Below are 14,101 nucleotides of genomic sequence, written 5' to 3' on the forward strand. Positions count from 1 at the left end.
GCACGAACACATTTTACAAATTATATAGATTAAAGTTAGAATAAGCGGGAGCAGCTCGAATTATCCTGGATACCTACTTTTTTGCTTTTAATGTTGTTAGATATATATATACATTAGGGTGGAGGAAGATGGGACAGCTCCATTTTCTCGTCTAATTTAGTAGTAAACAAAGAACATTCAGAGAATTATAAAACCGTAATTTCGTATATTTACGACTCCTATAGACCGTTGTTAAAGGTTTTAAAACGCGATCAGGATATTTGGATATTATGTGCTAAAGATGTCCCATCTTTCCCCACCCTAGCCTACTAATATATGAATGAATGTAACTTGCTGTATCTTCGCGTGGCCGAAAAACGATAGTCGTTATAACACGGTACACACCTCGTGCAAGCTTACAAGTTACCATGTATGTTACTTGGTAAGTGATTATTTTTTGGGGGGACTTTTATTTTGGACAACCCATTTAAAGTAACCACTGAGTTGGAACAATTGACGGTAAGTGTCTTGCCCAAAAGGACACATACGTCCAGAATGATAGCAGCGACGAGCCTTGACCTCGTTACCTTGGGGGGCTGGGCAGGTGTGGTAACGGCGTTGTATAAAAGGGTAAAACTCGGTCAGTGCTGTTCCGTGTAATCTAGAGCAACCGTTCGCGCTGTTCGAGCTGTTCGCGCGTAATTTAGAGACACCCATCAAATGTCCATACAAATTTAGTTAATTTAAAAATTAGCATTTTTCTAGCAAAACATGTAGTTCTGCTTGAGAAACGTGGCGTGCTTGGCGAGAAACCGAATTGATTTCTATGCTGGTGTACAGCTAGCGCCCACTACGTAACGTAAACACGTTACCCACGATACGTCATGAATGAAAATACATAGCGCATGTGCGGTGTGTTACATCAGTCCATTTGTTCGTATAATAAAGAAATGCGAGAATGGAGTAGCGTTTAGCTTTTATTGTCATGATGTATTGTAGAACAGATTGGAAAGAAAGGATTCATTTATTCTAAATGTGCAGGGAATTTGTTTTACGGTACCATGTCTGTATAAAAGGGCAGTTTGAATTAGGTGAAACTCAATTTTGTTACTTAAACTGAATTGTTATTTGGTGCGAATAATATTGGTAATTTATTAAGACTCTTCTGTTACTTCTGCCACCAGGCATAATGTAAATATTCTTTCAAAAGCTCGTTTGACACGAATAAACGTATTCCCTGATGAAGTCTTGTGGATGGCAAACGAAACGTCATCCCTACGTTTTTTTATACCAGATGAGCATTTGACAGTAAATTAATAAACAATTTTTTTATTTACCAGCTGTGTTTATAAAGAATGAACGTTGATTCGGTTTTCAAGGTGAAGAAGAGTGAAACATGCTGCATGCGACTATGGAACCTGATGTGATCAAAGGCCTCGGCCCATCAGCTGATCAATACACACACTCAAAGGTGATTGCTTTTAACATATTGGACTTGTTGTGCTTGACTGTTATTTCTTATTTGTAAAAATGATAATGGCTAACTAAGAATGCTCAACTTATTGTTAGTGGTTATAAGGGTTAGCAGTAAACTAGTTACCCTTAACTATACTAACCCCCATGACCAGTGACCACTAACCCCATTTAATTCCTAACTAATAACAGCTATCATAACTATCAGCCACACTTCCCACCATCCTAACCTGTAAAGTATTTTGGCCATTATTTACATGGCCCTTACAGTGGTTACTTCGCTACTTGTAACTGGTTGAATTTTTTTGCTTTAAAATAGTATTTTTTGTTTTCAGGCCGTAGCATACTTTGAAGAGGTCAAAAACACAAACCATGGATTGGAGGTTTGTGCAATTGCATTAGCACAGGGCTCGTATAAGGAGGACCATGTCAATTTCTTTATGTGGCAGGTGGGCATTATATAGTACAAACAAAAACACCTTTCAAGGACTTGAGACATAGGCGCCAAATTCTAGAAATGCAGAGGAGGTAGTGATAAATACACCCATATTTCTCTAGCTGGTAACCAGTAAAAATTTTGCTATCAAAATGTTTCTTTGACCTTATTTATGTCTACTGTATAATTTTTTTTATAATTTTTTTTATAAAGTCGAGTGTTCGTGTCGAAAATTGCTTTTAAAAATGTTATGAATTTCAAATTTAAAAAAAATACATATATATCAATTATTATATTTTTGGTTTAGGTTTTAGAACACCAAGTAAAATATCGATCTGAACAACTTGATGACAACGTTAAAGCTGGGATTCGCTCTACTTTGTTGACATGGCTTGAAAACTATGTATGTTTTATTTCTATTTATTTGTTGTAATTGTAACATAAGTTATAATTCTTTATTATTGTTATATTTTTTTTTATATTGTTGCCATTTTTAAACACAGAGCTCTGCACTTTATTTTTATTTTAACTTTCATTTATAATGTGTAAAACCCTTTTATTCAAGTAATATGTTATGTTATATGTGTACAGTGAATCTAATTTTCAAACCAGTAACCTGTTAAAATCAGTTTTTTTAAATATGTAAAATTCAGAATTAAAATGTAACTAAGCTTTCTTAATGTTATGTTTCTGTTTATATGATTTTACCTTTTAGAGCAAACAGCCTGATGCACAACTACCAACCTATGTTAAAAACAAAGCATCCCAAGTGTTTGCCATTGTATTTGCCAAGGAATATCTCTCTGGTTGGCCACGTTTCATGCTCGATGTTTTGTTTACTGCTTTGGGAGATATTGGCAATGAACCACCAAGTAAAAATGGGGCCGAAATATTTCTTCGTATTTTGCTTGCTGTGGATACTGAAGTAGTGGACAGAACTATTGAACATACATCTGAGGTATATGTAACCTAACTTAACCTAAAAAAAAGAAAAATGGCTAATCTTGTAAGTTGTTCTCAAAGGTGGGACGCTAGTGGTGCCTGGTTTGTCACCGCAATTTATTAAAAACAGGAATGATGTAATGTTTTTATTTGGCACCCAAGTTTTACACCTGAATACAGTTTTTTACCTCACTCTTCAGTGTTTGTACACACAAGCAGAGCCAGTGTTCAACACATTATTCAATGAAGTTTCCTTTGTTTTATGGCATAACTGTAACTGCATTTTAACAATGTCATCCCAGATTTTGTTAAAAATTTCAAAAATCGTGCGCCTATGGTTCTTCTATTATGTTTATTAGCTTATTTAAAAAACCTTAATTTAATGCCGATACAGGATACTGTTATTAGTGAAAAAGCTATCCAAGTTTCCTGTATAAACAAGCTGCTTGTATCAAAAGTTACCATTATTTTAAACCATAAATCCTAACGTGCACCTAAACCATATATATTCGGAATATTCCTAGGTTCAAACTCACAACCAGTTACTGAAAGACACGATGCGAGAACGATGTGTCAATCAACTGGTGGACGCTTGGTTCTTTATTCTTCGAGATTTGTCCACATACTCAAACTGTATCTCTTTGTGCTTGGACACTGTTGGTGCCTATGTTACGTGGATAGATATAACTCTAATTGCTAACAACAGGTACATAAATATAATCTTCAAGGTCCACATGATATTACTGCGCCACATACAGCGCATAGCTGCTTAAAACACTCTTTTTCTGGTTAGTTTCAAAATATGAAGTATACATATTAATATATATATGTTACAATTTTCATCTTGAGCGATTAGATTTAAACACTAAATCCATCTTCAGTTATATAAGAAGGTAAAATTTGAGATGAAAATGGTATTATACATATGGGTACCATATTTATATTGAAGTTGTGCACGTACATACATAACAAAAAACCTAATGATTTCCATTAAACACTGGCACCTACTGTTTACATAAGTATTGTGTTATAGAACTGTTTTCAATGGTACTTTGTGTAGTTTAAAGTTTGCTTATTTTGGCAATGGCATAATATATATTTTGTTTCGAATCTAAAAGACCAACCAGCTGTGCATGTCTTGTTTATTCTTATTTTACATAAATATGTCCCCCTAACTTTTAAAGCGGGGGTGACAGCGTATTTTAACATCCAAGTTTTACACCTAAAAGTACTTTTATTCTTCTGTTAGCTGTCTACACAAACAAGCAAAGACCAAGTATACAGTATTTAAATTTAAGCGCCTGCCTCTAACCCAGAGGTAATGGGTTCAAGGCTCGTCGCTGCTACCATTGTGGGCGTATGTGTCCTTGAGCAAGACACTTAACGGCAATTGCTCCAACCCAGTGGTCACTAATGGGTTGTCCAAATTATCAGCCATACATAAAAATGAAAAAAATCAAAAAAAAAAAAAAATAATCACCCACAAAGTAACATACTTGGTAACTCGTAAGCTGGCGCGAGGTGCACACCCGTGTTATAACGACTGTCGTTTTCCGGCCACGCGAGGATAAAGTAAGTTACACACTCACTCACTCACTCAACATATTCCCTACTTACTTGCCAGGTTCATGAGTTTAATCCTTGGTTATCTGACTTCATCTGAATCGATGGCTGTTCGAGAATCTGCATCCGAATGTATAAAGGAAATCTCTATTAAAGGGATGCTACCTGCTGATAAACTGGCGTTGGTTGAACAACTATGGGCTGCTGTGGAATCATCCGGTGTTCTCTCTAATTTAGATGTAAGTTTTTATAGCAGATGGAACATTGGTGTAATAAAGTTTATGTATAGTGGTAAAAGATAGGACACGTTTAGCACATAATATTCAAATATCCTGATCGTGTTTTAAACAATAAACAATGGTCAATGGGAGTTGTGAGGGTACGGTTTTATAATTCTTTGAATTTTCTTTGTTAACTACCAAATGGGACAAGAAACAGATCATAAAGGTGTCCCATCTTCCCCCACCCCACTACATATATATATATATATATATACATATTATTTTAGGATAATGACTAATGAGCCCAAAATACAAGGACTTTACTCATGTAAGACCCAATTTATGTTGGTTGTTAATAATAGCAATTTCAATTTTATGTAATAGCTATCGCTATACAGGTGCGTTATAAAGCGTTATGTTGTTTGTTTAAAAGTGCTGGTGTGTTTTTTTTTCCCTAGAAAAAAAACAAAACATATTGTTGTTTTTTAAGCTTCTTAATTTTATATTCTTGTTTTTTCAGAATGAAAATGAAATTGACTTTGTAATAAAACTTTCAAGACTGGTGGCAGCCATGGCTTCAACTTTAATTGTTGCTTGGAACAGGTTCGTTTCTTTTTTAACAAAATTTAACTATGTATATTTTGGTAATTTTTCTACTTATTTGTTTTATTTAACATTAGCCTATGCAATTTGTTTTCTAAGTTTGATTGCCTTTTAAAATATGTTTATTCTTTTATATGACATAACACAATTTCTATAAATTATGTATGACAAGTTACACATTTTGACACAATTTCTAAGATTTAATTACAATCTGAATCTATTAGCCTAAAAGAACTATGATTGTATTCTGGGCTTTACACAGACTGGTTAAAGCATCACCAAGTGATAGCGGGATCTCAGCTCTCTCCTCGGCGATCCTCTCCAAACTCCCGGTGTGTCTCCACTTCTTTGAGCACGGTGATGATGACGTTTCAGCCGAATGCATCGATTTCATGAGAGAATTTATTGACATGATGAAAAAATCACAACCGTGAGTTTTGCGTGATCAGAGTTTTTCATAACAACGAGTTTTGCAGGAATTTACTTTTTTATATCATTAAGATTTGCAAGAAATAAAAATGTATTTTTTCATATGATAACCTCAAGTTATGAATATATGAGTGTAACTTGTTTATCCTCGTGTAGCGGGGCAACGACAGTTTTAATAACATAGTTGTTCTCCTTCATACACCTTATGCGAAACTGTGTAGGGTTTTCACTTAACATTTTCACTTTTTTAATATTTAAATTATTTTATAATATTCTTTTCATGAAGCCTACAAAAGTACTGATGATCCATTTAAAATACAAATTGCAAACGAGTTCTGCAATGTTTTTGTTACAGTGTCATGTTCTACAAACACAATACTAATATTATATTCCTGGCCTTCTAGATCCGAGGAACCAAACAAAGAAATGTTGAAAAAGATATTTTACTCGATATTAAAGAAACTTAAATATGATGAAGATTATCGATTTTCCAACGAGGTAAAAATAAATTCAAAACATAAATCTCTATTAAAAACGTCTAGAATTAATGAGCACTAATGACATCAAGGGAAAAGACGTAACGAAACAGAATTATCATCTGTTTAGGTTTAATTTATATGTTTTTTATTTGGCTTACTACATACCTGTAAAAACTATATAGGCACCAGGCCTAAGGTGGCAGGGTAGGCAGAAGTTTTCTGCGCTGTATACTGAACATTTAAGCCAATAAGTTCAGAATCTGCATCTAACTGAACCATTGCATGTGTTTGATAATTCAGGGAGAAGAAGAAGTTGAGTTCCAGGAATATTTGCGTCGATTAAAAATTCTTTTTGACAATTTATCGATGCTCTCTCCCGCCACCATGCTGGAGAATATCCACGTAGTTTTGTCGGACACCCTCCCACATTGGAGGCGTGCGTCTTTTGTAAACGTTGAAGTAGCCATAAGGTAAGGGGGTTGGTGTATGTTGTGGGTGGCAATCATTTAAATGGGCATGAGAAATACTACAAGTGGCAAACTGTAAACAAAATTCTGTGTAAAATATTTTAACTGATTAGAAATTTAAACTATTTAAATTTTTTAGTGATTATTTAAGCTTAACATCAACCGATATACATTCAACCAATAATTTGGTATAAGCGCCAATAAGAGCTCATCTAAGCCTGAATAAAATGCTCAGATATATAAGTTTCAAAATTTTTTGCATAAGGTGGATATAAATATAATTTATAAATAGTATTCACATTTTAATGTAACAGCTTCTCTTTATCACTAAAAGCCTATTTAAAATAATATAAACATAGAAATTGATTTGTTAAAAGTAATAATTTGTAGTATGTACCTACTGTTCCGAGTTAATGTAACTGTTTTTTTAATGACCAGAATACTGTACATGGTTGGGGAAAGTCTTCCGTCTAATATGAGCACGCAGTTCTCTATGGATAAAAATAAATCCTCACCTTTACATAACATGATGACATTGGTAAGGCAAACAAAACAACAACATTAAATACACTATCTGTAATATGTAAGATAATTTTAACTGTAATATATTCCGCGAATTCGACCCTGATCTGGTGCTCATAAAATTGAACGATTCTGAAGGGTCTAGTGCTACGTCTAGTGCTACGTCTAGTGCTACGAAAACATAACAAAGTCAAGTTCCACCATTTACTTATTTGTGTTGTCCTGTACAGCTATACTCTTATAAAAGGATTTCCTGTTTTACTAGTCAGGCAGTATGGTTTGGGAGCCATTACCTAAACCACCAAACATCTGCAGGTTGTTAGCTGGCAATGCATAATGTGTTGCTATATATCTTGTTCTGTAGGATTATATTGTAGCGGTTGCATTATGGTTTATTGTGAACGGTCAACTAAAAGGGCTAATGAAACTCTATTTATACGGCAGATAATGATAAGAAAAAGTCACTTGTGTTTGTTTTGACGCACACACGTACGTGACGGGTGGCTACAATATTATATATAAAAGGATTTTTTAGCCATATCCTAAACCATACCAAATATTTCCAGCTTGTTAGCAGTGAAGTAAGCAGCCATCCCCACCCAGCAGTACGACTCCAGTTCTTCGAAACCGTATCCAGATACGACCGGTATTTTCCGGTCACTGCATCGGGGCAACAGCAGCACCCAGTGGTCACAGATACAACAATGTCGTTTCTCGACCACCGAGGCTTGAGGTCGAACGAGCCTAAAGTTCGGAGCAGATGTGCTTACTTGTTCTCAAGGTGTGTATTCGTATTGTGAGGATCTACTGCGGACAAAATCAAGTCCAATCAGTTTTTGTTGTATATTTATCTTTGAAAGTTGGAGAATAAATTTAAAGTTGAAATTTAGTATTTTTAGACTTTTTTAGGTTGAATAAAAAGTTGCAATAGCTGTATCACCTTTTTTCTAGATTTGTGAAAACTCTAGGGAAACAGCTGAGTCATTTCACTCATGAGATTCTAACACAAGTTCAGGATCTTCTTGTGTTAAGTCCAGTAAGTATTTCACTATGTGTCAATCTAGTTTGCCACATAAAACATATGTTTTTGAGTTTTTTGAATTGTTTGAACTAGGAAAGTACTAAAGTACTTTTTTGTTGCAGTTTTAAATTAAAAGGTAGTTTGTAAAAGTTGCTATGATCACTAAAAAGTATTTTATTATAATTATTCTTTGTTTTACAAAAATACCGAATCCAATGTTACCCACATAGCAAGATATATTTGCTGTATTAATTTTATGTGATATATAGTAGGGTGGGGAAGATGGGACCCCTGTTTATTCTATTTTCTTGTCTGATTTGGTGGTAAACAAAAAAAATTTAAAGAATTATGAAACGTATCCTCATGGCTCCCATAGACCGTTGTTAATTGTTTAAAACAAGGTCGGGATGTTTGAATATTATGTTCCAAAGGTGTCCCATTTCCCCCCACCCCACTATATTAATAGAGACAACAGATAAATATGTTACATTCAATCATTCATTAGGTGAATGATATTTTAATAAAGATAAAAAAGTTACTTTCATTAAATAAGTGCCAGGATGGCAGTGGGATCAATACAAACATGACAACCATAGAATACTGAAATATATCTATATTAATATTAAATGAATATGGATATTGTAAAGTAACCATTGTTTTAGTTCCTATTGTATCTAATTTGTATGTGTGGTGCCCCTCCCCAATCATGTGCATTATTTTGCCTTCTTCCTTTTTCTGTCTGGCATCCTGTCTGACCTTGTTGGTCATTCATTCTAAACATGTGCTTGTGTTGTGAGGAACTACTGACTTAACAGATATAATATAATATTCAACTAATATCATAACAGGTGAATGATATAGAGCGAGCATTATCTTGCGACGACCAACTGTTTGTGTACGAGCTCGCAGCCGTGACAATTGTCAACAGCGACTCCGATGCCGCAGGAAAGTCGTCGCTCATGACTGCTCTCTTGCGCCCACTGGTTGAAGGTTTTCAGCCCCTTCTTCATAAAATGGTGGCGCTTGCTGAAGAGGAAAGTAACTCGGAGGACCAGTCAGCCCGTCCAAGCGAGATGTACGCCAACACACTCAACTATGCCATGTCTTACGCAAGGTTAGTGCATAAATACATATATTTCAAAAAAAATGTAAAAAAGTTCAAATTAAAATGTAAAAAAATGTAAAAAAGTTCAAATTAAAATGTAAAAAAATGTAAAAAAGTTCAAATTAAAATGTAAAAAAATGTAAAAAAGTTCAAAAAATGTAAAAAAATGTAAAAAAGTTCAAAAAATGTAAAAAAAATAAAAAGGTTCAAATTTTATAGCAATTCAAAAAATGGTTAAAAATTTACTAAAAAAGTATGTTTTGTAATAAACTACATAAAAAACACAATCTTTTCAAAACCATAGCCATATCCAGTATATTGTATAAATATTTATCTTTTAGGAAAGTTGTAAAAACTCTTTAAAAAAAACACAAAATTTCATATATATTTTTCAGTTTTACTATTTTTTAATCATAACAAAGGTAACTATACTCAGTAATTCCTTTAGCAACATGGCAAAATCCTAAACAACTTACCCAAAATTGCTTAAATATATATTAAAAAAAAAGCTAAACTTGTTTTATTTCCAGTCGCACTAGCAAAGCTTTCAGCAACAAGCAGACAATCAGTCAATCAGGTTGCAGCGAGGTTTACACCGATGCTTTGAAAGTTTTTTTGCAAGTTTTGGAAACTCAACACCATCGTAGCATTCTACATACTGGTATGGAATATTTTAAGTTAAAAATTTTTAAGTTATTTTTTTGAACATTTATATTAATCATTTTTATATTTTTTTGCTTATCTGTAATATTATATTTTAAATTTTAACTATTTGGGTGCAATTCGTTTGATGCATTTAATGGGGCAAATACTTTGGCTCTGCATGTTTGTTTAGAAACTTAACATCAGGGAAAAAGCTGTTAGGGGTGTGGTACTACTGGTAAAAACAGGATGTCATCCAAAAAGGAATTATATATATATATATGTATATATATATGTATATACATATATGTAAATATAAAAAATCAAAAAAAAAAAATTATGACTAGCACTTCCATTATTCGACCTATGCCTGATATATATCGTCTAGTTTTCATCCCAAATATATAAACCACCTCCCAACCTCCAGGTGTTCGTCAATACCTCCATAGGATGGTGATTTGTTTGGAAGATGAAGTTCTCCCTTTTGTCCCGATCACCGTCCGCCACCTCCTTACAAACCATGACCCGAAGTCTCTTCATGAGTTTATTCCTCTGCTGAACCAAATCATTTGTAAATTCAAGGTATGCAATGCAAGAATGTCTATGTTTTTCTATTATATGGGTGAGGTCCCGCAGCGTGGCACATTAAGGGGGTAAGATTTAGTCCAGAGTTGGCCCATTAGTTACCCCAATGTTGTTTATTTTTCTATTCTATGTGATTAAGGCCCATAAGGCCCCAAGATTTAGGTGGCATCTGGCCCATTACCCCAACACCTAGGGTGCTACTGCATGGCCCTCACCAGATGTTAAAGCCTGTCACTTTCCCAAAGGTAGGTGACAAGGGCTGTACCTTTAATGGTAATGAATGGAAAATCTTCCATTGATAGCTCAATCCTTCCAAGGAATAGTACAAGCCATTTCATTCACTTGTATTTCTCTTATAACTTATTAAACTGCAAATTTTAGAAACTGATTAAATTCCTAGCATTTTTTAACGACTGTTGTTTTGCTTTTATTTTTATTTTCTTCGTTCTTTAAATAACATGATTTTTGATATCTTTTTCGAAGAGATAAATAAAAACTATGTTATCCCTAACCCACAAAACTTCTAATTTCAGAAACTGATTGAACCGTTTCTGAGCGAGGTTTTCATGTTGGTCGTTCGTGCCGTGTTCGAAGTATTATTACATCATAATGGTGATTCATCTGTTCACGAGGAAGATTCTCGTTTAATACGGAGATCGTATTTCCAATTTCTTGCAGCCGTCGTGTCTAATGGAGTCTCTGGGGTTATATTAAGACAAGGTAGATCATAAAACTGTGTGAAATATTATTATATGGATAATAAAAAAACGTATTACATATTCTCGCATGACATGGTAGGGCAACACTTTTCTTCTCATGTTTGTGTAATATTGTCAATTTGTCATCTGTTTATATAAAGTAAACAACAGTAAGAAGTAAAATTTTATCGTATTTTTAAAACCGAGTTTTTTTTTCAGCACCCTCCGATGTGGAAATGGTTCTGTCCACCCTGATACAGGGAGCAGGGGAAATCCCTGATCCAGTATCGCAGAAAATCTGTTTCAGCGCGATTGGGAAGCTTATTGAGACGTGGGGTAAGATGGTATTATTTAGCGTGAATTAAATTTATGTGTTTTACATTTGTTGGTAATTTTAAAAAACAAAACTAGCTTTACTAAAATTTTACGCGAAATTTAAAAGAATTTTATTAAATTTGGAATATTTCGTAAAATTAAAACTCTTGTAACTTCTGAAATCACCAATAAAGATTTTATTTTTAAACCAAAAATTATTTTTAAACCAAAGCTTTAAAAATTAGGAAAATCATAGTATGTAAAATATATGGACTGCTATGTTTGTATTGAAACTATTATTGAAACTATCTTGTTTCATTTGACTTTTTGATGCCATCCATATTGAAGTAGTTTCAACCTTCTTTCTTTTTTTCACTTTTAGGCCAGAATAATGGTATTTCTATGTGGGAGTTTGTCACCAAGAGCGTGGTACCCGTGTGCTTGATGGCGCCGCTCAGTGGCAGTTTTGATTTGAACGACGCACAGACGGTCTTAGCACTCAACGAGTCAGCGTCTCTTATGAAAACTATCAACAAATTACATGTAAGTTTTATTGAAATTTTCATATTTTAAGCCAGACATTGGGATAAGATTATTGTAACCTAACCTCTTACCTCTATTGAAAAACAGCAGCATGGTATGTTCAAAACGGAAAAATTTAGATGTATTTCAGTGAAAAACTTTTAATTTGTTTATACATTAGAATAAGTGCTATCACTTTAAAAAATTGCTTACAAAAAATCTTTTCCTCAAATTCTGACCGCTCTGTTGATAATTGTGTTCAATATATACCAAATTTTCTGTTAAAACACAAGAGCCTTTATGTATGGCTTGATTTTAACCTTAATGTTTTGGTGTAATTAAAAATTTGAACCATCTTTAATGAAGGATAAAATGTATTGAAACATCTGCACCAAACTTATTTCTATTTATCCACATAATAATACGTTGAACAGGGAGTGGAATTGGAAAAGTTTTTGCGCCAACAATTCCTTCCATCACTTAACTTGTCATCTGATCAAATTGAGGTAACATTGTATATTCTGTATTCGTATATTGGACCTATTAGTGCGTTGCTATGGTTGGGCACGCCATGAGACCTGGGGTTTATGCCAGAGTTGGCCCTTTTTGGTTTTTATGTGTCTCAAATTGTTCCAAGTCAGTTGAAAATTAATAAAAACGACGGTTCCAAAAAGACATTGCCTTAACTTACAAACTGCTTGTAGGAATGGATGTAACTTATTTATCTTTGTCTGGCGGGGGAACGACAGTTGTTATAACAAGCTAAAAACAACTGTTCCAAAGCAATCATTGCCATAACTGATAAACCCCTTGAATGAATTAAAGCAACTTGTTTACCCTCGCATGGCAGTACAGGCAGTTGTTATAACACGTGTCAAGTGTTATAACACGTAATCAACTCAGGCCCGCTTAAGAGTTCACGATTCCTATTTTTAAGTTTCTATATGTACATATAATATATATATGTATCACTAATATTGAGTGTTTTGTAACCCCCACTTATTATCAGAACTACTGTGGCGCAATCCAACAACTTGATGTTCGAAACTTCAAGGCTTATACGAAGGTATGTCACAACACATTCTTTCAATAAACATTTTTATAATTTATTTTCAAACATTTTTTCAAACTTTTCCAAAAATAAAGTTAACCTTGAATTTTTAAATGTTAGATACATAAAAATATTCTTCAATGTTTTTTTCCAAAAAAGATTTTAAAATATTTTTCAAAAAACTACATATCTTGTCTTTTCAGGCTTTTTTCTCCCGTCCGAAAACGTGACCATCAGCACAATGTTTTGAACAATATTGCTTTTATTTATTTTAACAAAGCAAAACTGGCCGATGGTCCTAATTTTTTGCTCGTTATCAGTTTGCGTTGTCGGTTGTAACCGCAAATGGTTTAACTCTCTGCTGTGTTCGTCCAAGCAAATTACCTGTAACTTGTTCGCCTATGTCCGTAAAGTACCTACAGCTTACGCTGATAGCTACAAGTGAAAAACGTGGCCTCGGCCTCGGCGATGTTTTTTACAATAAAAATTGGTCAGATTCAAAAAACATAAAATCAAAGATTCTGTTGATTCGGCAACTTTTACAGTGTTGCCGGATTTGTGTTTGTCTCCAATTTTTGCTGGACGTAATGTGGCCAGCATTTTGTTAATCACTACTTTAGTGCATTTTGCATGTTTACGCCTCGACGATGTTTTTCACTTATAGTTAGCTAACAGCGTGAGTTGTAGGTACTTTGCAGGCATGGAGCAATATTCAATACCACAGTATGCAAGCTTGATATCATGTTTGGTTTGTCCCAAATTTTGAGTATATATGTGCAATTGGTATACTAAGTATAGTACTGTGGGGTAAGATGGGACACCTTTAGCACATAATATCTAAATATCCTGGTCGTATTTTAAAAATTTGACCAAAGTCTACTAAATAGTCCGGAAAAAAAACGACTAAAAAGGTGTCCCATCCTCTCCCGCCCTACTATATTGCTTAAACCTGGGAACTCGCATACATAATTGCCAACCACGGGCCCTGGTACAAGTCTTAACTTTCAAAGCGTTGTTTTGTTGCTGCCAACTCAACTAAGTTGCTATG

The 14,101-nt window shown here is 34.1% G+C and overlaps 1 protein-coding gene across 1 annotated transcript; it reads left to right on the forward strand.

Annotated features, from left to right (window-relative positions):
* Window positions 1–1,290: 1,290 nt before the first annotated feature.
* Window positions 1,291–13,457, forward strand: LOC149732879 (exportin-T-like). Its single transcript, XM_089882190.1, has 22 exons — window positions 1,291–1,450; window positions 1,788–1,901; window positions 2,196–2,291; window positions 2,604–2,846; window positions 3,355–3,536; window positions 4,455–4,632; window positions 5,135–5,217; window positions 5,480–5,647; window positions 6,051–6,144; window positions 6,426–6,595; window positions 7,031–7,130; window positions 7,681–7,895; window positions 8,066–8,150; window positions 8,984–9,249; window positions 9,771–9,901; window positions 10,310–10,464; window positions 11,001–11,187; window positions 11,385–11,501; window positions 11,863–12,023; window positions 12,437–12,508; window positions 13,012–13,068; window positions 13,257–13,457. Exons 1-22 carry the CDS (start codon window positions 1,376–1,378, stop codon window positions 13,281–13,283), a joined length of 2,976 nt encoding a protein of 991 aa, XP_089738316.1. The 5' UTR covers window positions 1,291–1,375; the 3' UTR covers window positions 13,284–13,457.
* The last annotated feature ends 644 nt before the right edge of the window (window positions 13,458–14,101 follow it).

Source organism: Ciona robusta, chromosome 8, assembly GCF_009617815.1.
Source record: "Ciona robusta chromosome 8, ASM961781v2".
Taxonomy (NCBI): Eukaryota; Metazoa; Chordata; class Ascidiacea; order Phlebobranchia; family Cionidae; genus Ciona; species Ciona robusta.

What these genes read in the sequence shown, in the direction of transcription:
- LOC149732879 (XM_089882190.1), top strand. Translation starts at nt 1,376, where the DNA reads ATGCTGCATGCGACTATGGAACCTGATGTGATCAAAGGCCTCGGCCCA. An exon ending in TGACATGGCTTGAAAACTAT is followed by an intron (nt 2,292 to 2,603) that starts GTATGTTTTATT and finishes TTTACCTTTTAG; the next exon opens with AGCAAACAGCCTGATGCACA. An exon ending in TACATAACATGATGACATTG is followed by an intron (nt 7,131 to 7,680) that starts GTAAGGCAAACA and finishes AAATATTTCCAG; the next exon opens with CTTGTTAGCAGTGAAGTAAG.